Here is a 25,486-nt window from a genome sequence, read left to right as displayed (position 1 = left end):
CTGCCACCATCCCGTAAACATGGATCTTGGCGACTATTGAACAAGACGACATATTTTACTGGAACAGCGTATGGCAAGTTTCTAAACTGCATCTTATTCAGTTGCAGCTGTTTAGGCTCTATGTTACTTGTACGAGCCTCACCCAGGTGATGGTGTTGCATCCAGGTACCCAACAACCCGGCCATGTAACGTACTTCGCCCAAAGAACATATAGTTCAAAAACTTGCTTGCCATATTTTTTAACAGAGAATCGAATAAAAAATAAGATTCTCTCAATTCCTCATTACATGAGACCAATATGGCTATTTAATATTAGTTCAAACTTGCTTTTCTTTCCTGCCTTGGTTAAAGAGTATCAACACTGAAAAAGAAAGAGCGCAGAAGTTAAAAAACAAGGCATGGAAGGAGCTGGAACAATCTGTATAACTGCAAAGCTATACAGAATTGTCCCACAATTGCTTTTTGTTGTTGTTCTCAAAATACCTCTGCTTTCCAGAGTGTATGTATGTCAAAATAGAATGTCCTCATTTTGAAGACATCGATCCAGCCAGCCAGCCAGCCAGCCAGCCAGCCAGCCAGCCAGCCAGCCAGCCGGAAAAACCAAGGAAACAGCACCAGGAAGTGCAAATAAAATACACGTTTATTGAATACAGAGCAAAGGAATCATGTATTGTCTAAAAAGACCTGCCCTAGAACAGCCAATTTTGAGTTAAAGGGTTGACTAGGGCAGCTCAGTAGCGGGATTCTCCTTTTCTCTTTCTGTTTAGAGTTCAGTTGCTCCTTGCAGCCTTCAGAGGAACTATCTGCAGAATCTTTATGCTTCTCTTCTTCCCTTCCACTGGAAGTTCTTGCAAAAGTGAACTTTTTGCTTCTTTTCAGAGAATAGAACTCCCTCATCAGATCTTCTACCTCCCACTGCTCTTCCTTTTGTTTTCTGCAACAGTGCAGGGCAGCAGGGTCTATAGGATGAGCTTCAGTATTGAAGATATATCCACCAGCACCAAGGACACATTCTCCATATGGTGTCAGGACGACATCAAAGGATGATCCATTGTTATGGATGAAGTTGTCAGGGTCAAACAGTAGATACAAATATTTCACTGTTTCAGCCAGGAAAAAGGACTCCATGCGGTTATCTAGTCTGTGATCTCGCAAGTCTTTGATCTTTAAAATAAAGGGAGGGGACAGTGGTTACACCGTATATACCAGAACCCGACATACAATTGTTTCAGCAGCAACCTTTAGAAGTGGCACAAAAATCAGGAGATTTGTTCAGGTTTACTGTAGAAATCGGCAGAACTGAGGTAGAATCAGTCCTGTATTTGTATCATAGAAGGAAATATGCACACACAAAAACAAGGAGACACATTCTGTTGGGCTAACTTTTGCTAGTGACAAAAGGAAGCTTGAGAGGGATGAGCTGGCACATTACCAAAAAGGGCGAGAGTACAGGAAAAATACTTAACTGTTGCAAAGCCACATTCCACCTTGCTGATTTTTTCTATTGACTCTACAGCATCTCTGCCCAGCTCCAAAAGGGTGGGATCTTGTGTAGCACGATACAGATACATTGCACTCTCTATCAGTTCTGCAAAAATTTAAAAAGAAAAAAAATAAGTATGTTGTATTTATTCCATACACAAAATACACCTGCATAGTTTTCCAAAAATTGAGAACACGCAGGAGTTCAGAACAGAGGTCAGCTATTGCTTTAATGAGGTACAGAGGCATCAGTTTCCCTTAAAACACATGCCATCTCTTTCATCCAGCTGCTTGTAGTTTAGAACTCATTTTAGTCTGTATTAAGAGGTAGCTTGCTGTTTAAAGTGGCTGCCTTTGAAAACACCAGTAAACAATACTTATTTGGAACCTGTTCAACAGTTTAGCCATTTGGGTTTTCCTCATCCTGCACCCTATTTTTAATAGCAAGAGATTCTGGAGCTGAAATATAACTGTTTTTGAACTATGGATAGATCTATAACCAAGGCAAACAGTAAAGCAACTTGGAGATCATCCAAAAGAAAACTATCTAAACATGTGCAGTATTTAGCTGCCTTGTACCCAGCAAATGAAAGCTGTAGCATAAAAATGCTGATTTCATATTTACCAGGTCTAAGTGGATACCCTTCACGCTTTTCCACTGTATAGCCCTGGGGAATATTGTAGAACTCAGGCAGCCCACCAAACTGCTTCCAAACAGTGTAATAATTGAGGAATGTTCGCATTGCACTATCTATGTCTCCAATGAGGCTCTGGGAGGAAAAACAACACCAGAAAACACCAGTGAGGTAACAGAGAAAAGAAGGAACATGGCAGACATCAACCAAGCAGATGGTACAACTAGAAGCCACAAATAACAGTAGATCTGCTTTTAAAAAAGCCATTAATAGCTTAATGAATCGGACTTCCGGGAAGGGTGACTTCGCTTGTGCCTGCTTTTGAGACGGGCTCCCGCCTCAAAAGAAGCTTATTCAGATATAAATCAGTCAGAACATTTTTTTTTTGACTGATGAAATTTCTCCCGGGCAGGGAGAAACGTAGAGATCAACCTCAAAAGCCTGTTTTTGTTGGGAGGACTGGATTTCATTAATTTATGAGAAAAGGTCCAGCCAGCAATGCCGGATGGACTTCCGAACAAGCTCTATCTGTTTAATGCGATACGTTTATCTTTTCTTCAAAGAGAAAACAGACTAACAGGCAAGCACCCTTCTTTCTATTATTTTTTTTACTTGGTTTAAATTGTTGCAGCAAAAAGAGATTTGTCAATTTAATCAGCTTTAAAGAGCTTCTGGGTGAGTTATAACTCTTCTCTGTTATTCACGAAATTAACAGCTTATCTCTGTTTCTATTGCAAAAAGCTGTCCTGGAAGTGCATTCTAAAGATATACACAGAAGAGGGATTTCTATTCCGAGGAATATTATATTGTCTGGGACTATTCTCTTTTTGGTCTATTTTATTTTGACGAATCTGCTTCTTCACGACGCCGCTAACTGTTTTGATGCTGGGAACTAAATTTGTTTTGTATTCTTGAACATAGAGAGATAAGGCAGGCTGCTCTGTTTATACTGTGATGTCATCAAGCCTGGAATATTAACCCAATTGTTGCTGAAATAAGAAGTGGTTCTTCTTTATTTTTGTTTTGCTTTGTTTTCGTGGTTTTAAAAAATGGCAATCAAGAAAGTGGCTGAGAATCTGGAAGTAATTATGTTTCAGAAAATAATGGATGAGATTGAGATAACGAAACAAACCCTGCGACAGGGCAGTAAGGAGCTGAAAATTGAACTGAGCAAAATGACGCAGGACCTTAATGAAATAGGGGATTCTGTGAGAGAGGAGAATGAGATCAGAGATGAGAAAAGAAAAAATAAAGGGAAGATACAAGCCCTGGAGATTGGAACAAATGTGGAATTGGAAAAAGTTCTGGAGTTTATGGATATTAGAAATAAAATCTACTGTTTGGAATTTAACGTTATCTCTGAAGAAATTAATGAAGATATTAGAGATAAAGTTATCAATGGCTTGGATAATCTTCTGGACTGGAATGACGTGATGGAGCTTGATATAGAGAAAATCTATGGAACTAACAGCAGCCATGTGACAATGGAAAAACTCTCAAGAGATGAACCAGCGCATTTTGTAAAAAAGAAGAACAGAGATATGACTTTACAACAATATTTCAGCAACTTATTTAGAATTGATGGCAAGAAAATATTTGGGAGAGAGGAAATTCCCATCAGACTCTTATTATATGACTATGGCTATGACAGCAAGATTATTATGGAATACTGATAATGGAAGATTGGACACTGAAATTACTGGACTTAACAGGACTATTGAAGATGGAAGATGGAATTAATAGGGATAATGGAATAATGGCTATTGAAATTATTGGACCTAACAGATTTTGATGAGATGGATTAATCGATATGTTTATTTGGACTATGGTTATGACAATAAGATTATTATTATTATTAACGAGATGGATTAATCGACATGTTTATTTGGAGAAAAATTGATAGATATATTTCTTAAAGAATTGAAACCTCTCTTTGACTTTTTGTGGAAAGAATAAAGTAATGTTTATGAGATTTGATGATTAATTAAGATAACTACTGGAGGAAAGTGATTTTATAATATAATTTAAGAGACAGGATTGTTATATATTGTAGACCTATAACTGATTTGATCTGCGACAAATGGCAAGTCAACATTTTATTTTTTTGTTTAATCATTTTTGTTTTGTTTTGTTTTTTGTCTTTGAATGTTTTATGATTTTGTTTTGTATGTTTTATGAAAATTTGAATAAAAATTATTGTAAAAAAAAAAATAGCTTAATGAATCATGCACTGAAAGGATGTCTGTTACAAGTCTTAGGATTTAAGGAAACCCGGGGGCACTTAGTGGCAACCAGGATATCTTATATGTCTGAAAAGAAAAAACCCAATGGAGGTAACATTGGGTTCCAATTCAATATGTTTACTCCATTTTAAGAATTTATTATTTTTAATTCCTGTATACTGGAACAGCTTTGTAAGCTTCTCAATGGGAATGGCAGCTCACAATGGATAAGAAAAGATAGCAAGAAGGCAAAAGTCTACTTCCTTTGTTACTGTTTTCTCGCAAAAAAAAAAGTTGCAGCCAGTTTCCTCAGTGCAGACATTTGCCCACGCCTGCTTTAACCCTTCTAATTTACACAGAGGATTATCCAATAGATGCAAAGAGCTTGGATTCATGTTACGCTATGTTGAAAGCATACTCTGACGCAGGTTCTGTTTTTTACTGTACAAATAGATATAGAAAGTGGACAAGCAATAAAAACAGGGATGGGGAACTTGTGGCCACCAAGTTATTGCTGGACCACAATTCCCATCAGCCACATCAAGTATGACAAGTGGTCAGGGATTATGGGAGCTGGGATCCAACATTTGAAGAACCAGAAGTTCCCCATCCCCGAGTTAAAATATAGCTATTTTTCAGCAATCCTTACCTGCAAGCCAGGCCAGTAGGCCTCAAGGGACTGAAAAACAGGCACTGAGACTGTTCCTTTGTACATCTGAACCCAGAGGTACCAATCATCAAATTTTGTGTAGTTCCTTATAGCTTTGTTGTAGTCTACAGAGATAAGGGCAAGTCAAAACCACTGATAAATACTGGATGAAAAATGTAAATTTCAGAGCACTAGAAAATGAACTGGATTTCATATACTTTATTCAGGTGTGGGGAACCTGATGGGGCTGATGGGAGTTGTAGTTCAGCAACATCTGAAAGACTAAAAGTTCCTAACACATGCTCTATTCACACATTCCAAGGAACACATTTATTACCAGTATTTCCTTTCATGCTTAACAGCATCAAAAGAATAGCAACATGACAGTTTTTTTTTTTAAATAGGAACTCTTCTTGCAGCCCATGAGCTTACACAGATCAGCTGCTATTCAGGGAAAAACAAAAGGCTCACAGGGTATCATTAAAGCAACCTTGAACTGAATGACTTTCTGGTAAGCATAGGAAACCAGGAATTCCATGCAGGCAAGTGGGGTTGGAGGGACAGATTGCTTGGTCGAAGGCTAAGAGGTAGTCACCTCCATTTCTGACCTCCGTGGCAGGCATGGAAATGCAGGCTACCAGCCTCTTAGCAGGCTAGTAACTTTTATGGTCTTATTTACAAGGCTGCCTTAAAGGTGATGGGGCAGGCACAAGAACATGCTGATAACAGTGAACGCAACTGCTAATTGCATCACTGTCATGCAATCTTACCCAACCTGGGGCCCTCCAGATATTCTTGGGACTTCCAACTGATATCAGCTCCAGCCAGCATGAACAATGGTCGACAGTGAAGGGAGCTGGAGACCAACAACTTCTGAAAGGCACCAGGTTGGGGAAGGCTGCTGCAGTGCATTCCAAACAGAACTAGGTCCAGGGAATCTTGCAAGAGGCTGGGGTAAAAAGAGCTTTAAACCTGCTGCATATACACATGCCGGCAACAACTCTTTAAAAGGCCTGGATGGCTGATGAGTGGGGGCTCTGAAGGAAAAGAGGATCAGGAGGCAAATGTCAGGATGGAAGCTCTGGGAAGGAAGGCAAATCCTCCATCTAGTTTTGAGTCACTAAAGGTCAAGAGGTCACGTGAGTGAGGGATAAACTCTCATACTGGTTTAAAGTATTTTAAGTTGTTGGTACTATGAGTAGCTTTCTTATCATACATCCAGATATACTATATGTTTCTGCATTGACAAATCATTGAAAAAAGGATAGGAAAGTGCCATACACAAAGTCAGAACATTGATCTAGCTAGCTCAGTAGTGTCCACACTGGTTAGCAGTGGTTTTCCAGGGCTTCAGTCCAGAGACAATCTCAAACTCTACTTGAAGGTGCCAGGGACCTTCTGCAAGCAAATCAGACATCCTACTACTGAGCTACGACTATTCCCAACTCACCTAGAAACATGCACATCAGCTCCTCATCTTGCAATAGGATGGCTCCTTTAACAAGATACTCAAAATAGGAATCTACTCCAGCTCCAATCCCAGCATCTTGGGCTACCCATTTGGCAGTTAACACATCGATATGATTACCCACCTGAAGAAAGAAAAACTCTCCTATTAAAAGCTATAATTATAGAAATGCAAGGCTATGCTAATCTGTCTTTCAGTAAAAATAGATCTGCATTTGGTTAGCCATCTATACACGCTTTTAAAAAGCATAAAGAAAAATGTAACATGATTTCAGCCACAAAAATCTTAACTTCTGCAGCCCTTCCAACACGCATGTAGTGCCAACACTGTACATACATACCATCAAGGCCAGTGTTGCAGGTTTTTTTTTAAAGTCTTTTTCTGTCCCATAAAACGGCCCAATTTAAAATAGCACAAGTCTTTTTGTCAGCATGTTACCAGACATATCTAAAACGCAACATTAATTATTATCACAACCTTTCAAACGGGAATTCTCATCGTGGCATGAACTATTACTGTTAAAACTGCAAATCTCAAATTTCAGCAAAGTAAAAACCTTTAAATACAGGGATAAGCAGCTGCTTTTTGGCTTCAAGTTCTACAAAATGTGGATTTGCACAAGAATATTCTATAAACTAAGAACACAGTTGAATACACTGGATTTCCCCCAAAGTGAATTTTACTTCCACATTAACTCCAGTGGTAGTTATTTTGTATTTTCCCAGTCTTTGTGGATCACACCAGTTTTAAGTGAAAACACTAAACAGTTCCAATCAGAGAAAAAATGGTCTGAAGGCTTCTTGCTGAAGCTAAGTATATCTGGGTTTGGTCACTAGATGTGTGACTGCCTAGGAACCATATGTGCGCCACCTTGCGTTCTGTGACAAAAGAAAAGCAGGACTTAAATGTAAGGGGGAAAATGTGTTTTTTTAAACCAAACAGCCAATGAGGAAACTGCAGACCTGTAAACTTGATTTGAATACCTGATAAAATATAAGAGCAAAACTTTTTTGTTGTTTTTAAGAAACAGTTGATTTGTAAGAATGTAGAGGAAGGAAGTGATTACTACCAGGCAATGCTGGTTTCTAGATGATGCTAGATAACACAAGCTATTAAATATTGGAACTTCAACAAGCTTTCTAATATAATAGCACACTGTATTCTAGACAACAAGCTATTGAAAGATGGTGACGCCCATCAAGATCAGCCTTGATGTAGGCAGAAAACAGAGGTTTGGCAGTAGGATTCATCATATACCAGCTTGTCCACAATTATGGCATATGGTGTTCCTGGTACTGTTGTATTCCTGCAATTAATGCATTCCAATGGCAGTATTTTAAAAGAATTTGATCTTCCTAGGTTCACCAACCGCTGTATTTTCAGCAAGAGATTAAATTATAATGATGGAAAATGTGACAGGAGCTTTTTCCACTCACCAAGCTGATATCAGAGCGATTTTTCCAGAGGGTCTTAAGCGCTTTTCTGGCAACATCCTCAAATACTGGATCACCTGTCAGATGACTTAATGTAGCAAATTCCACTATAAATGTACCAATACCAGCAGTACAAGTAATTGGCGTCTCTCCAGGGTTTACTCCATGTTGTAAGTTCACTGTCCCATATGGCATTCCAGTTGGGGTCTGAAAGGCTTGAAAACAAAACTATAGAATCACAGGGCTGGAACAGACGTTACCCAGGCCAACTTCCTATCCTAAGCAGAACTAAATGGACCAGAACAGTAATACTGTTGGTGGTTTTTAAACAAACAAACAACCACTAGCTTAAGACATAGCAGCTGCCATTAAATGAGGCAGTGTGTGCTCCGTACCTTCAGTAGTTTGGCACAAAAGCAAACAATCTGATTTCTGACATAAAGTGTAGCATACTGAGAATTTCACCCTTCACTAAAAGTAAAACAAGGATGCTGACATCCATGGTAGGATTTTTTTTCTTATCAGCCAACATAACTACCTTTGCTGTGTTTAAAATAAGGATATTTCTACCTCTCATGGTTTTATAGAAGAGAGTGAGATTGTAGGATGGCTTGGTGAATTCTCAGAAACTAGACATAACAAGCCTTGCAATATTCAGGCAATGGGTGCTTTACGTAGCTATTTCTTTTCCAAACCTATTTTTTCATGCCCTCAAGATTCCAGTGCTGACAAAAAGGAAAGACATCCCAACTGAACAGACAAAATGAACCACAAATGAATTTGGGATCTAAATTTGAAAATTCTACAAAACAGAATAATATCAATTAGTTATATAGAACTTTGTATCATGAATATAAGAAAATGAAAGCTAACATAACTTTTAAATACTCATTTGGAAAAAAAAATCAAATCAGCTGTAATGAAAAAGTCCAACAGGCTGTGACCCTCGATGTTAAAATGCTTTGCAACTGGTTGCTCCACTTTTTTTTGTCAAAATTGCTGACTTGTGGTTCCTGAAGCGCGTGCGTAGATCAGTTGTGGTCTTTCCTACGTATTGGATATGATATCCTGGTCTTTTGCACTCGATGATGTAAACTATATTGCAGGACCTGCAGGTGATGTTCTGTTTGATGTAATAGGTCCTGCCTGTCCTAGTGCTTGTAAAAATAGCTGTCTCCCTGAAGTACACACAGGTGATACGTTTGGAATGACATGGATGAGACCCAGGATTGGTGACAGGTGGCTTAAGCACAGCTCTTACTAACAGTCTGCGCAAATTAGGAGGCTGGCGAAATGCTACAACAGGAGGCCTGATGATGGTTCTAGCAAGATGTTCAGAGTTTGCCAGCAATGGGTAGCTCTCCCTGATTGCTCGGTGATAGTTAGGAGATGCTGGATGGAAATCTACCACAAATGGAATCCGTTCTCTCTGCTCTTTGACACCTCAGTATGATGGAAGAGGTTTTCTCTGGACAGAATGGAGGCTCGGTGGATGTTGCAATCGATAATATGTAAAGGATATCCTCTTAAAAGAAGGTGTTCTTTAAGTTCACTGATCCTTCTCTGGTATTTATCTTCAGTGTTGCAAATAAGTTTGATTCTCAGAGCTAAGCTATACGCAATGGTTTTCTTTATATGCTTAGGATGGCAGGATTTCCAGTTTAAATAGGTGTGGGCATCAGTGGGTTTGCTGTAGAGATCAGTGGCTGTTTTGTTGTTTTCAATGGTGAGAAGGACATCAAGAAAAGGGATGTGCGGATTGTCATTTGTACTATTAAATGTAAAGTTAATAGGTGGATGGATAGAGTTGATGTAATTTTTAAATTGTTCTAAACTCTCTTTACCATTTGTCCAGACCATAAAGATGTCGTCAATGTATCACCACCATAGAAGTGGTTTGTTGATGGCCTTTTTGAGGATCTCCTGTTCCAGTTTACCCATAAAGAGATTCGCATATGATGGAGCCATGCGAGTCCCCATAGCTGTGCCTTGTAGTTGCAGGTAGTGTTCTCCATTGAATGTAAAGTTGTTACAAGTCAGGACTAGTGTAGCTAAAGTTGTGAGAACCTCTGTTGGAGGATTGTTCATATCTATGGTGTTAAGGAACTCATTTAAAGCCTGAATCCCATCATTATGTGGTATATTGGTGTAAAGAGATGTGACATCCAAAGTAGTCAGAATAGTATTGTTGTGGAATTGATACTGCTTGTTTAAAGACTCAATTTTAAGCAAGAAGTCTTTGGTGTCTTTCATATATGATGGGAGGTTTTGCACCATGTTTTGTAAATTTACATCAATGTACAGAGAAATCCTTTCAGTAACTGTGTTGTTACCTGAGACAATTGGGTGACCAGGATTGTTGGCTTTGTGGATTTTAGGCAGCATGTAAAACCTTCCAGGGGTGGGATTTGGATTAACAAGGTGATCAGCAGTTTCCTCTTTAAGAAGTTTCCTACTTGCAAGGTTTTGTATAGATGTAGTGATACGAGTATTGAGATCCGTGGTGATGTTTTTGTCAAGAAGTCTATATGTTCTTTCATCCTTTAGTTGTCTTTGACCTTCTGCTATATAGGGCTCATCTAGACAACTGTAAAATGTGTGACATGATTGCTTTGTGTTTTCATTATTTTTCGGTTGTCCATATGACGCCGTGTGCTTTTGCGCATTTTCAAGCGGTTAAATCCGCTCCTGCAATACCGCAAATCATGCGATTTGCTTTTTTAAACCAGGAATCATCTGCTGTACCTTCAGGCGCTCGGATGCAATACCGCGGACTTTACAGCTGTGGGCGTTTGATGGGCAGTTCTTGGGTGGTTCCCCATATCCCTTCCCTCATTCTCAACCAATCACGTATTTCCACTGTTGCGCATGTGCGCGAATGTCCAGGGAAAGCCAAGGAAAAAGGAACCTATCAGAGCAATGGTGTGGTGTTGGGGGGCTGTTTGCCCACATTCCCTGCCCGAGCCAAGAGCGGCCACCCGTGGGGGGGGCTGTTTGCTTCCCTCAGGGGCCGCATTCCTGCTGCCGAGCCGCATAACGGTCTGGGGCTGAACCCTGCAGTGAATGAGTCCAAGGGTTATGGGGGGATTCGCCCGGCGATTACAAGCGCTGATCCCTTGCACTGCCCACAATCCCCCTGGATGGTCAAAAGCACCTTGAGACACCCCCCCTGGCCGGCCCTGCTCCAGAGTGATGAGCGACAAGGAACTCCATTACAGCCACTACTACCAAACCATCAGGAAATTCAAACTTTTGCGCTCGTACGTTCAAGCGCATGCGCCTTGTTGTGCTTTGTTGCAAAGGGGGAGAGGAGCATACGTCATATTTTTGCGGACCAATTGGCTGATAGGGGGTGTTATGGGCGGAGCTGGGAAAAAGCGAGAAGAAGTACGGGTCCTCTCGCTGCAGGTGTGGATGCAAAAAAAGCGTTTTTTTTATTGGGAAAGAGCGAACAAACAGGCAAAGTGAGGACTGTCAGATGACGAACCGGATATGGAAAATGTGGATTATCCCGCTCCGTTTGGATGAGCCCATAGTGTGTAGTGTTAAGTACCACAACAGCACCACCCTTATCCGCAGGCTTGATGACAACATCCCTTCTCATCCGAAGGTTCCTTAGGGCTATTCTTTCTTCTTTTGAAAGGTTGTCATGAGTAGGAGTTGGTGTGTGGTTGTTAATGACTCTTTCTATTGATAAGAGAAAGGCTTCGAGGACTGGATTCCTGTTAATGTTCAGTGTCCAAGTTTTAAGTGGCAGAAACTGTAGCCGAGGATCTCTATAGCAGAACTCTATGTTGTTCTTAGGCATCATAAAAAAATTCAGCCAATCTGCATCTCCTTTCAAATGCTTTGATGTCACATTTCATCTGTGCTATATTGTGCTCTCTAGGTGTTGGGCAGAAGTTGACGCCTTTGGATAGAAGCCTAATTTCATATATACATAATTTCATATATATATATGAGAGAATGGTTGGTTGGTTAATAATTTTTAGTTATTCTATAACATTTTAATCATCACTTTTTAATGTCTGCAGGTGTTACTCAAATTTAACTTTATTTTCTCCCTGTTGTTGTTGTTATGTGCCTTCAAGTCGCTTACAACTTATGGCGACCCTATGCATCAGTGACCTCCAAGAGCATCTGTCATGAACCACCCTGTTCAGATCTTGTAGCTTCAGGTCTGTAGCTTCCTTTATAGAATCAATCCATGTCTTGTTTGGTCTTCCTCTTTTTCTGCTCCCTTCTGTTTTTCCCAGCATTATTGTCTTTCCTAGTGAATCATGCCTTCTCATGATGTGTCCAAAGTATGATAACCTCAGTTTCATCTGTTTAGCTTCTAGTGATCGTTCTGGTTTAATTTGTTCTAACACCCAATTATTTGTCTTTTTTGCAGTCCATGGTATGCGCAAAGCTCTCCTCCAACACCACATTTCAAATGAGTTGATTTTTATCTTATCCGCTTTTTTCACTGTCCGACTTTCACATCCATACATAGAGATCGGGAATACCATGGTCTGAATGATCCTGACTTTAGTGTTCAGTGATACATCTTTGCATTTTAGGACCTGTCTACTTCTCTCATAGCTGACCTCTCCAGTCCTAGCCTTCTTCTGATTTCTTGACTATTGTCTCCATTTTGGTTAATGACTGTGCCAAGGTATTGATAATCCTCGACAAGTTCAATGTCCTCATTGTCAACTGTAAAGTTACATAAATCTTCGGTTGTCATTAGTTCAGTCTTTTTGACGTTTAGCTGTAGTCCTGCTTTTGTGCTTTAACTTTTATCAGCATTCATTTCAAATCATTACTGGTTTCTGCTAAGAGTATGGTATTGTCTGCATATTTTAAATTATTGATATTTCTCCCTCCAATTTTCACACCTCCTTCATCTTGGTCCAATCCTGCTTTCCATATGATATGTTCTGTGTATAGATTAAACAAGTAGGGTGATAAAATACACCCGTCTCACACCCTTTCTGATTGGGAGCCAATTGGTTTCTCCATATTCTGTCCTTACAGTAGCCTTTTGTCCAGATTCTAGGTTGCGCATCAGAACAATCAGATGCTGTGGCACCCCCATTTCTTTTAAAGCATTCCATAGTTTTTCATGATCTACAGTCAAAGGCTTTGCTGTAATCTATAAAGCACAGGGTGATTTCCTTCTGAAATTCCTTGCTCCGTTCCATTATCCAACTTATGTTTGCGATATGATCTCTGGTACCTCTTCCCTTTCTAAATCCAGCTTGTACATCTGGCATTTCTAGCTCCATATATGGTAAGAGCCTTTGTTGTAGATTCTTGAGCACTACTTTACTTGCATGGGATATTAAGGCAATAGTTCGATAATTACTGCATTCTCTGGGATCCCCTTTCTTTGGAATTGGGATGTATATTGAACGCTTCCAGTCTGTGGGCCATTGTTTAGTTTTCCATATTTGTTGACAAATCTTTGTCAAAATTTGGACAGATTCAGTCTCAGTACCTTGTAGCAACTCTATTGGTATGCCATCTGTTCCTGGTGATTTGTTTCTTCCAAGTATTTTAAGAGCAGCTTTCACCTCACATTCTAAAATTTCTGGTTCTTTATCATACAGTTCCTCCATGAATGAATCTGTCATCCTTGCATCTCTTTTCTAGAGTTCTTCAGCGTACAGTAGGACCCCACTTCTTGGCATCCTGCTTTTCGGTGTTCCGCTAATACGGCGCCAGCGGGCCAATCAGCTGGAGGGGGGCTGGAGCTCCCCACACTCCAGCTGATTGCGCCAGAGGAGGGGAAGATCTGTTCTCCTCCTCCTCTGGTGTGATTATAGCAGGTTAGGTTCCAGACCCCGGCACTACAGCTGATCCGCTTTCTGGCAGTTTTCACTTTCCGGTGGAGGTCTGGAACCTAACCTGCCGTATGAGTGGGGCCCTACTGTATTGCTTCCATCTTCCTTTTATTTCATCTCTGTCAGTCAGTGTGTTCCCCTGCTGCTTATTCAACATCCCTACTCGTGGTTTAAATTTCCATTTAATTTCTCTAATCTTTTGGCATAGGACTCTTGTTCTTCCCTTTTTGTTGTCCTCTTCTATTTCTATACAATAACCACTGTAATAGTTCTCTTTGTCCCTAAGTACTAGTCACTATTGTTGCATTTAGGGTTCTAACAGTGTTTCTATCTCCTTTTGCTTTCCTTCTCTGTTTAACCATTTGAAGAGTTCTGTCAGTCATCCACTGAGGTCTTTTTCTCTTTTTAACTAGAGATATTGTCTTTTTGCATTCTTCCCTGATAATATCTCTGACTTCATAGATCTTCTGGTTCTCTGTCAACTAAGTTTAAAGCCTCAAATCTGTTCCTTATTTGATCTTTATATGCTTCTGGGATGTGATTTAAATTGTATTTTGGCATTATGATTGTTTTGTTGGTCTTCTTTAGCTTTATTCTGATTTTCAATATTACCAGTTCATGATCTGTACCGCAGTCTGCTCCTGGCTTGTTTTCACAGAAAGTATGGAACTTCTCCATCTTCTTCTGCCAATTATATAATCAATTTGATTCCTATATTGACCATTTGGTGATGTCCACGTGTACAGTCATCTTTTTGCCAATAATTTTCTCCCTGTGTTCTACTTATATGGAGTATTTTGAATTACTGCATTCTTCGTATGTGTTACATCTACTATAGATTTTGGAAAGTTGCTTGTTCATTTGAACATCTCTTAAAATGTTGTAACCAAATTTTGAATGATGACTTCTGAGATCAAGGAGGTTTTAATCTATATCTGGATACAATTGGGTAAGAGGCTGACATCTGAAGCAGCCCAAATAACTGCACAATACTAGGCACAAACTCAGCAGCATGGAAATATCCTATCATTGTAATCCAGTATGAACCTAAACACAGATTCAAAAGGCTTTTTCCAGATAAAGGAGTTTGAGGGTGTTAAGCAACCAGAGTCAATACACCTGACATCCTCAAGTGACACAAGTGACTGCACCAATCTCTGTGCTGATCCTTATGAGTTGAAACAGCATGTAGGGTCAGGGAGCCCAGTGTAGGTAATACTGTTTGAACTATGAAATCTCCCAAGGATAGTTCCACAAACACTCAAGTTTACATCTCTTATCATGTATGTTTCCAGTTTCGACACTAAGAGTACAACCCAATACATAGCTACTCAGCTGCAATGGATTCAATGGGACTTACTCCCAAGTATTAGATGGCAGCCTAAATGATCCAGCATAATCTAAATAGCTGGCCAACAAGTCAGGACAACTGTTGGGGAGATTTGCCTAATTCAATGCATTTTGAAATGTAGGTTTGTCAATAACCACCTGCCTAATGCACAGCTCAATTTGAACAGCGATCTAACTCAATAGACATTAGTGACCAAGATATGTCCTAGGTTTATTACAATAATTAAGAGATCTCCCCAAAACACACCCACCAGAACATAGCTCTATAGTGAAAAACTACTTTGTTTGACTTGTTCAGTGTCTGTTGCATAGATTAGGGTTTATATTCCAGAAAAAATGTAGCCCATTCACAAGGGTACAAGATATGAATCCTAGTAACCATAAATTAAGAGGATCATCACTATTCAAATAGACAGCAAAGACTGCATGCTGCCTCAGTTCAAGTGTGCACTGAATATATAGCGCCAGATACATGTCATATATAGCACAGTGCCTTTTCACTTCCTCAAAGTAAGCATTACATTAGCTATTAGTATATTATTAGCTATTATTATTTCATCTTAGATACCCGTCAGAGCCTACCACTCAGCCACACTACAACTATTTTTGCTGCTTTAGTATACTCATTGATAGAGGGTAAAGCAGACACTTGAGTCCATATTTATTACTTCAACCTTCAGCTACATTCAGTCCAGTATACATTTGGGGTATCAATATTTCTTCTCAACACAGTGAGATGCCTATTATCTACACCTCTTCTGCTTCCAGTGATCTGCAACGTTTTTATTTCCCTGCAGTTATTGGCAAATGCTGCTTACGATTCAATTCCTTAACAACTTATTTAAAGCAGGCATTTAGCCTATAAGGTAGAAGCACAGAGGGAGGGGAAGGAAATTAAGTCCTCAGATTCTTCAAGGATGCTCACCTGGTAAAAGTTTTCGAGCTGCATCCTCTGCCATCCTTAAAAGGGGCCCAGAGCATGGCCATCCTGCTTCCACTTCAAAACCAGCCTTCTTAGACAACAAGTGAGCAGAGAGGAGGCCACCGACCACTGAAAATGGACAGGCACAGCTTATTTAGAAGCACAGTAGTGCTGTCTCAAGGGCAAAGGATAAACATATTGCTGGCTCCTTCCCAACCCCACATCATAGGATGTTCAAGTACAGCAAATAGACAGAGAAATGCCTGGTTTGCACAATCATTTCCTGGCTTAATAAGCCAGAATGTGCATGAGCTACTTGAGGGTGCAGTGAGTGCCTTTGCAGCCATTTCACTCCTCCTTTTGTGCAAGCTGCTGAACAAGCCAGGATTTCACTTAGTCATAATTGCTATTATACACAAACCCAGAAACTATGATTAATAGGTTTCAAATAAGCCATGATGTGGGAGCCAGCTTTAAACCATGGCCTCATATTCAGGCTTATTTGGAAGCTATGCACGATAGTTTCCAGGTCCGCATTTAACAGGAAGCTATGGTTAGGAGCCGAATCCTGGCTTGTATAGCTACACACATGAAGTGACTGTAAAGGAGTTGTGTTTGAGTATGCATGGCACTTATTAAGCCAGTATTTGATCATGCAAATTTGCCCAATGGGAAGTGTGCAGAAATGACTTTCTTTTCATTGGCTACAGAAGAGCCAGCCATTCAATTAAGCTTCTCTGGGGACACACTATAATTGTTTTTATCCCAGCAACAACTTTTCCCTTGATTATTGCAAGGAATATATTATGTAAGGCATGAAATATTCAACTAGCTCCTTAGTAATCAATACAGAAAAGCCACAAGCCAAAAATATGCATTCAGAGTAGTCATAAGAATGTTAAGAGTGGCTGTGCTGGATCAGACTTAGCCCAGCATTCTGTTTCCAGTAGTGGGCAGCTGGGTGCTTCCAGGACCCGTACAAGCAGGGCATAAAAGGCAATAGTCCTTGCCTGCTTTCTCTCTCTGGTACAGAGGTGGGGAAGATGCAACTCTCTGTTGTTGGACCAAGTCCCATTAGTCCCAGACAACATGGCGAATGGTCAGGGATGATGGGAACTGGAGTTCAGCAAAATATGGTTCCCCATCTGTTCTCTAATCTGGTTTTCAGATATACTGAAGTTCTATTAATTTCATTTCTTCTCTACCCAACCCCAGTGCAACTCCTTCCAATTAAAGATTACGCTTCACCTTAATAAGTGGACTCTGGTCCATAAAAGCTTATGCTGTAATAAATTGTCAGTCCTTAAAAGGTGCCACAAGACTTTTTTTTTGCTGCAATAGACTAAACAGGGGTAGTCTTCTGGAAATTATTATTACATGCTCATCTTTCCTCTGTGCTGTTACTCTGACTAATTTGTTATGCAAAATACTTCCAAGACAAATTACCTTTTAGAGTCCAGCTCACCTCTGATGTTGGTTTCAAAGACAGAAGCATTCACATCAATATCAAAGTTCACACCCTCCTGTAGCACACCGACAACTCTCTGGAACTCAGAGACATTCCCCAAAATCTGGGAAGAAATGAATGTAACTGAAAGCACAGCGGATGGGTCATGAGATACAAACATCTATATTCAGGGGGTGAGGGGAGAAATCAGTGGGAAAGATGCAAAATATTACATCGGAGCAATCTAGCTTTGCCCTTGAGTTAGGAGCACGCATTCCTACAACTTCAGTGTCATGAAATGGAGTATAAAGAAATGCTATGAAGGTGATCCCCACTTCTCTCAAATGCAGAAGATGCGTAAGAACTGGGAATGCTGGAGCTACATCAACATTAATTTGTGGATCGAATTTGGAATATTTTTATGTTATTGGAGTTCTGAGCTGGAATTGTATCCAGTGTGACTCACACAGAGTTTCGCTCATGCAGTGGCACTTCCCCATCCTCTTCAATCCCTGTGTGCCCACAAACTCTGCTCCGGAGGCTCCCTCAAGCCTCTAGAGGAGATTTTGAATGTGTGCAGGGGAGGGGGAGCTGCAAGGGAGAAGAGGGGGAAGGTCCATTACACTAGCAAGCGGAACGACAGCATTGGATACAACTTTGTTTTTAACTTTGTGAATCTGTTTAATCATGGGCTCCTACTGGGAGGAAGGGCGGGATACAATTCAAATAATAAATAAAATAAATAAATGAATTTGCTTTAGTAAAGTCAATTTTTAAAATATTTGTGGTTTTCAAGTGTCTGTAAAGCTACTTTGGACAGGCTTTCCCTGGAAAAGCAACCTATAAATGCTTTAAATAAATAAGCAAACAATCCTTCTCAACTTTTTTTTTTTTTACAATAATTTTTATTCAAATTTTCATAAAACATACAAAACAAAATCATAAAACATTCAAAGACAAAAAACAAAACAAAAATGATTAAACAAAAAAATAAAATGTTGACTTCCCATTTGTCGCAGATCAAATCAGTTGTAGGTCTACAATATATAACAATCCTGTCTCTTAAATTATATTATAAAATCACTTTCCTCCAGTAGTTATCTTAATTAATCATCAAATCTCATAAACATTACTTTATTCTTTCCACAAAAAGTCAAAGAGAGGTTTCAATTCTTTAAGAAATATATCTATCAATTTTTCTCCAAATAAACATGTCGATTAATCCATCTCGTTAATAATAATAATAATCTTATTGTCATAACCATAGTCTAAATAAACATATCGATTAATCCATCTCATCAAAATCTGTTAGGTCCAATAATTTCAATAGCCATTATTCCATTATCCCTATTAATTCCATCTTCCATCTTCAATAGTCCTGTTAAGTCCAGTAATTTCAGTGTCCAATCTTCCATTATCAGTATTCCATAATAATCTTGCTGTCATAGCCATAGTCATATAATAAGAGTCTGATGGGAATTTCCTCTATCCCAAATATTTTCTTGCCATCAATTCTGAATAAGTTGCTGAAATATTGTTGTAAAGTCATATCTGTGTTCTTCTTTTTTACAAAATGCACTGGCTCATCTCTTGAGAGTTTTTCCATTGTCACATGGCTGCAGTTAATTCCATAGATTTTCTCTATATCAAGCTCCATCACGTCATTCCAGTCCAGAAGATTATCCAAGCCATTGATAACTTTATCTCTAATATCTTCATTAATTTCTTCAGAGATAATGTTAAATTCCAAACAGTAGATTTTATTTCTAATATCCATAAACTCCAGATCTTTTTCCAATTTCACATTTGTTCCAATCTCCAGGGCTTGTATCTTCCCTTTATTTTTTCTTTTCTCATCTCTGATCTCATTCTCCTCTCTCACAGGATCCCCTATTTCTTTAAGCTCCTGCGTCATTTTGCTCAGTTCAATTTTCAGCTCCTTACTGCCCTGTCGCAGGGTTTGTTTCGTTATCTCAATCTCATCCATTATTTTCTGAAACATAATTACTTCCAGATTCTCAGCCACTTTCTTGATTGCCATTTTTAAAACCACGAAAACAAAACAAAAATAAAGAAGAACCACTTCTTATTTCAGCAACAATTGGGTTAATATTCCAGGCTTGATGACATCACAGTATAAACAGAGCAGCCTGCCTTATCTCTCTATGTTCAAGAACACAAAACAAATTTAGTTCCCAGCATCAAAACAGTTAGTGGCGTCGTGAAGAAGCAGATTCGTCAAAATAAAATAGACCAAAAAGAGAATAGTCCCAGACAATATAATGTTCCTCGGAATAGAAATCCCTCTTCTGTTTATATCTTTAGAATGCACTTCCAGGACAGCTTTTTGCAATAGAAACAGAGATAAGCTGTTAATTTCGTGAATAACAGAGAAGAGTTATAGCCCACCCAGAAGTTCTTTAAAGCTGATTCATTTGACAAATCTCTTTTTGCTGCAACAATTTAAACCAAGTAAAAAAAATAATAGAAAGAAGGGTGCTTGCCTGTTAGTCTGTTTTCTCTTTGAAGAAAAGATAAACGTATCGCATTAATCAGATAGAGCTTGTTCGGAAGTCCGTCCGGCATTGCTGGCTGGACCTTTTCTCATAAATTAATGAAATCCAGTCCTCCCAACAAAAACAGGCTTTTGAGGTTGATCTCTACGTTTCTCCCTGCCCGGGAGAAATTTCATCAGTCAAAAAAAAAAATGTTCTGACTGATTTATATCTGAATAAGCTTCTTTTGAGGCGGGAGCCCGTCTCAAAAGCAGGCACAAGCGAAGTCACCCTTCCCGGAAGTCCAATCCTTCTCAACTTCTTGAGTGGAGAAATTAAACGTTTGAGGAACATAAATTGTTCTGAGAACAGAACCCAAGATAACTAAGAAAACACACACCCTCACTGAGGGATGGTACTTACTAGTAAAGTATCCAGAGCATCAATCAGTGTGAGAGAAAAACTGAAATAAAGCAGAAGACAAAATAAAAAAGAGAAAAAATGGCATCAGCTACATGGAAAGATGTATATTTTGGCATTTAACCAATGGGATCCTTCCTCACCTGCAGTGAGGAGAGGGGAGAAATAAACACATCTGCGGTACAAACAGATTTTGGATAATTTGAAACTGCTCATCTGACCAAATATGGAATCAAAATGCCAAATTTCCAAGAGTCCCTTCTATGTGTTGATTATTGCCTATTAAGTGATATCCATATAGGAGACTACCACATCTGAAGAAGCTCTCAGATCACTAGCACCATTCTACTACTGGGTGAAGATTATGAACAAGCAATTGCTTCTAACTAAATTCAACTAAGAGTAGAGCCATAGAAATTAATGGCTCTACTCTGAATAGGACTGGCATTGGAAACAACCCAAAATATGAGTTCACTGCACAGCAAGAAGAAATAGTTGCCTTGGAATGTCTTGGTGGAAAGAATTATAGCACTGGAGGATGCCCTGTAGGCCACCTAGTTCAGCTAGCTGCATGAAAACCAGACCTAGAGCATGGCTGTCCATTCTCTGCTTGAAGACCTCCAGTGAGGGACAGTCCATCACCTATGTAGATAATTGGTCTCACTGTTGAACTGCTCTTATCATTGTGATGTTTCTCCCAATGTTCAGCTGAAATCTACCTGTCCTGTAACGTAAACCCATAAGTTCCAGTCCTGCAGTGAACTTGGCCTCTTCTATGCGAGAGCACTTCGGCTATTTGAAGAATTATTATTATTGTTAACATTTATTAACCGCCCTTCATCCAAAGGTCCCAGGGCACGTTACAACCTTTTAAAAATACAGTATAAAAACAATAAAAACAACCTAAAATCACAAAATAGGATGGGTCGTAAAAATATACACCTCAGGTGTCAAAAGCCAGGGTAAGGAGGTGCATCTTCATCATTCTCTCAAAACTATACAGTGAAGTTGCCAGATGCACCTCAATGGGGAGGGAGTTCCACAACTTAGGGGAAAGTTCTATCATGTTGCCCTCAGTCTTGTCTTCTCCAGGCTAAACACAACCCATTTCCTCAACCTTTCCTCACTTGTTTTCCATGCCACTGACCATCTTCATGACCCTCCTCAGGAAGAGGTGAAAATGTTTTTAATTGTCATTGTTCCATCAGGTTCTTGGGTCTAGAATCTCTGGGTTATCTGAATAAGAATCAGACAAATTTTGTGCTCCATTTCCTCTTGAACAGCCTTCTTTATTGCGGTGCCCTGCAGATGTTGTTGGACTACAGCTCCCATCAGCCCCACCCAGCATGGCAGGTTGTGGGGAGACATCTACTCTATCACAGAAGTGTTTCCCAAGAAGGTGTTACTTCAAAATTCCACAAACAACCAAACAATGAACATTCACTCTTCCCAGTACCTTCCCCAAGTGTCCTGCCCATCACATGTCAGAGGATGCAGTTCATCATATGGGAAGGCATTTTCCAGATAATTATCATAAGCATGATAAAACATGGACTTGACGCGCTCTCTGAGGGGAGGGGAAAAAAGCATGCATCAGAATCTTACAGAAAAGCAAATAACAACAAAAAAAGTGAACTCCTCAAAGACCAGCATAGTGTTGCCAACATTTTCTTTACCAACCCTACAAAGTACAGCCCAGGTCATGCTCCCAATAGCATCTGTTATCCCTTCATCCCCAAGGCTTCTACAGAAAAATGTTGTACTCCTATACAGCTAGTAGTCTTACTCCGATTCCTGACTGCCCACCTTGTCCAAGTCTGCCAAAGGGGCAATTCAAATATTAAAGAGTACTCCTCCACCCCCCATTAAAAAACAACTACTCTGCAGCAGTCTTCACCAATCTGGGCTCTGCAAATGTGGTTGGACTACAATTCCCATTAGCCCAGCAGGTTGGCAAAGGCTGCTCTACATAAAGGCCACAATGTCTGATAATGTTTCCCCCACATGGATATCCCTGATCACCAGGAGTGTCCTCACAATAGTGACAGCAGGATTGGGGATACTTCTTGAGTGCTCACTGTTAAAATTGGTTAAGTTGGCATGCACAAGAGTTAGTGGTGAAACTCCCTTAGAATGAACATTTAAGTGAGCATTCAAGGCCTTTCTCTTCACTACTACTTTTAACCAAGCCCATAAATAGCTACATATGTCAAAGCAGCATACTTCAGTAATTTATATGCTTCCCAAAGCATGCGGCTATTGTATCTATTGTATCTTATCTACTCCTTTTTATGCTTTAAGTAGGATTCTTGCACTGAGCAGTGGGGTGGACTCAATGGCCTTATAGGGCCCTTCCAACTCTACTATTCTATCATTCTATGTACATTGCTTTGTGAGGCCAAAGCCCTAAAAAAGGCTTAAAATACTTCAAATACATAAATGAATGACCCTGTCCTCTCCTACCATTGTATAGAAAGAAAAAAAACTTATCCTCTAACATGTCATCCTCATACCATCTTTTTTCTTTCCATTTCATCTTGAAGTGTATAAAATTATGCATGGCATTGAGAAAGTGGATAGCGAAAAGTTCTTCTCCCTCTCTCATAATACTAGAACTCGTGGACATTCAAAGAAGCTGAATGTTGGAAGATTCAGGACAGACAAAAGGAAGTACTTCTTTACTCAGCGCATGGTTAAACTATGGAATTTGCTCCCACAAGATGCAGAAATGGCCACCAGCTTGGATGGCTTTAAAAGATTAGACAAATTCATGGAGGACAAGGCTATCAATGGCTACTAGCCATGATGGCTGTGCTCTGCCACCCTAGTCAGAGGCAGCATGCTTCTGAAAACCAGTTGCCGGAAGCCTCAGGAGGGGAGAGTGTTCTTGCACTCGGGTCCTGCTTGCGGGCTTCCCCCAGGCACCTGGTTGGCCACTGTGAGAACAGGATGCTGGACTAGATGGGCCACTGGCCTGATGCAGCAGGCTCTTCTTATGTGCTTATGTTCTTAAGGTTAGACAACAAGGACTTTTTGTAAAAAAGAGACTGCAGATAGAGTTGCATCCAATGCTAGTTCTACTCAGAGCAGACCAACCGAAATTAATGGATCAAAGTTAGTAATGTGTATTAATTTTAATGGGTCTGCCCTGAGTAAGCCTAACATTGAATACCACCCAAGCAAATGCAGCTGCAAATAAGTATTACATAGAGTAGCAGAGTTGGAAGAGATCCCCTACTCAGTCCACCCCCTCAGTTTCCCTCTGGGAGAAGGGCTGCCACAGGTCCCCCCCCTTAATAGCCTGATGACAGGCAAATATTCAGTGAGGTCTGATTACCTCCAGAAAGAGAAACGCAATGGAAAGAAGCTTCACCTTTTGAAGTTCTGCCTACCACCCCAGAATCTTTAAAATAAAGTCCAGATGATGGGTTGCTGTGCAACAGCCACACCTCTCCCTGAAAGCTCAGAGACAGCGAGAGAGCGCAGTGATCTGGGCTCCCTTCACCAGGATCTTGTTCTGGCTCACCTATAGTGGGCGACATCGACCTCCTTCCCGATGGCAGGAGAGAGCTGCCCCAATAAGTGCAGCAGCCGCAGCCAGAGCCAACCCAGCGGGTGGAGTGACAGCTGCATCTATTAGGCGCGTACAGCGAGGGCATCCCAGCGCCCTACCTGTCTCCGCTTCCGCAGCCATCCAAGAGCCTCGTTTCCGGGGTCCGCCCCCTTCATTAGCTTCGCCGCCTGTCTCTAAGCGCCAATCAAGACCTCTGGCACTTCCCACACCCACGGTTATGATGACGCGAGATGAAAGGATTGGTGCGGCTGGTGAGCTCCAATGCGCTTGCGCAGAAAGCTTTATGCCCGAAGTGAGGCTGTGGTATGGCCTGTTGAGGGCGCTGTGTGAGTTCTAGCAACGGTTGTTGCTTGTGAATTGCAAAGGGGAAAACGAGGGTGGCATTAAGAACAGCCACGTTAGATAGGACTAAGGTCTGTGTAAGTCTAGTCTGTTCCCAATAATAAAAGCTTGTTTGGTGTCCTTAAGAATCACACAAAATGGGGCCATGAAGGCAACGGTCCTCATGTAGATATATCAATCAACGTACTGCCTTCAAGTCGATCCCGACTTACAGCCACCCTACGAATAGGCTGAGAGGCAGCGACTGGCCCAAGGTCACCCAGTGAGCTTCATGGCTATGCGGGGATTCAAACCCTGGTCTCCCAGGTCGTAGTCCAACACCTTAAACACTACACTACACTGGCTCTCATGTAGATATTTAGGGTAACACTATCTGTGGTCTATGAAAGCATATGCCATAAACCATAATAAATGTTTGAAAGGTGCTACAAAACTCTTTGTTTTGCTTCTAAAGGCTAAATACAAATATAAATATTATTATGGCATGAATTAGTTTCACCATGCAGTTTCATGGTGTTTTATTAGCTGTTTTCACAATGTGTGTTCATGGTGTTGTACAAAGTATAAGGGTACAGGCCTCTGCCCTGAAGAGGCTCAAAATCTTTAATTCACCAGAGGAGACCAAAGAAGCAGAGGGAAGTGGGATTTTAAAAGCTGACAGCTATGTCTCTTTCAGCTACATTATGTACTTAGTTATGGTAGAACATGTGGAATAAAGGGCTGTGCCAAACGTTTTGCAGAAAAGGTGGGGTTTGAGAAGGGATTTAGGCACTGACTGCCCTTGTGTTTCCTAGCCACTTTCTTTTGTATTATATGTATTATTTTCTTTTGCAGCTTTCCTCCTTAGGTGGGTCTTGAAGCCTTGTCTGAGGAGGGCTGTGTGTGTTCTCTGCAAGCATGAAGCTCCAGAACAGTGGCCGTGAAGCATAAGAGGATTTGAACCTTTATCTATTGAAACTTACAGTGCCAGGATTGTTGCTGGCGGTGCCACAGAGGCTGACACTGTGGTGTTGTCTTGTGTGGCGTGTCATAAGAAAATAAGAGCCTGCTGGATCAGGCCAGTGGCCCATCTAGTCCAGCATCCTGTTCTCACAGGGCCAGCCAGATGCCCGTAGAAAGCCCACAAACAGGACCTGAGTGCAAGAGCACTCTCCCCCCCTATGGCTTCCGGCAACTGTTTTTAAGAAGCATACTGCCTCTGACTATGGTGGCAGAAAAC

At 40.4% G+C, this 25,486-nt stretch overlaps 1 protein-coding gene across 6 annotated transcripts; it reads right to left on the bottom strand.

Moving 5' to 3' along the window:
• Positions 1 to 622: 622 nt before the first annotated feature.
• On the bottom strand, positions 623 to 24,092 carry EDEM2 (ER degradation enhancing alpha-mannosidase like protein 2). 6 transcript variants are annotated; one of them, XM_061631673.1, is made up of 11 exons: positions 24,024 to 24,092; positions 21,808 to 21,918; positions 20,355 to 20,394; positions 17,455 to 17,560; positions 15,993 to 16,118; positions 7,893 to 8,104; positions 6,439 to 6,580; positions 4,989 to 5,113; positions 2,108 to 2,252; positions 1,467 to 1,588; positions 623 to 1,164 (listed from the first exon to the last, which is right to left on the bottom strand). In XM_061631673.1, exons 2-11 carry the CDS (start codon positions 21,900 to 21,902, stop codon positions 664 to 666), a joined length of 1,614 nt encoding a protein of 537 aa, XP_061487657.1. In that variant the 5' UTR covers positions 21,903 to 21,918; positions 24,024 to 24,092; the 3' UTR covers positions 623 to 663. The 6 variants fall into 6 exon arrangements, with proteins under 6 accessions (XP_061487657.1, XP_061487655.1, XP_061487658.1 ...); XM_061631671.1 differs by having other exon boundaries at positions 23,878 to 24,080; XM_061631674.1 differs by lacking the exon at positions 24,024 to 24,092 and adding an exon at positions 23,725 to 23,836.
• Positions 24,093 to 25,486: the final 1,394 nt, after the last annotated feature.

This window comes from Rhineura floridana, chromosome 6, assembly GCF_030035675.1.
Source record: "Rhineura floridana isolate rRhiFlo1 chromosome 6, rRhiFlo1.hap2, whole genome shotgun sequence".
NCBI lineage: Eukaryota > Metazoa > Chordata > Lepidosauria > Squamata > Rhineuridae > Rhineura > Rhineura floridana.
The sequence above is the reverse complement of the archived record's forward strand: the minus strand, read 5'-3'. Positions and strand labels throughout refer to the sequence as shown.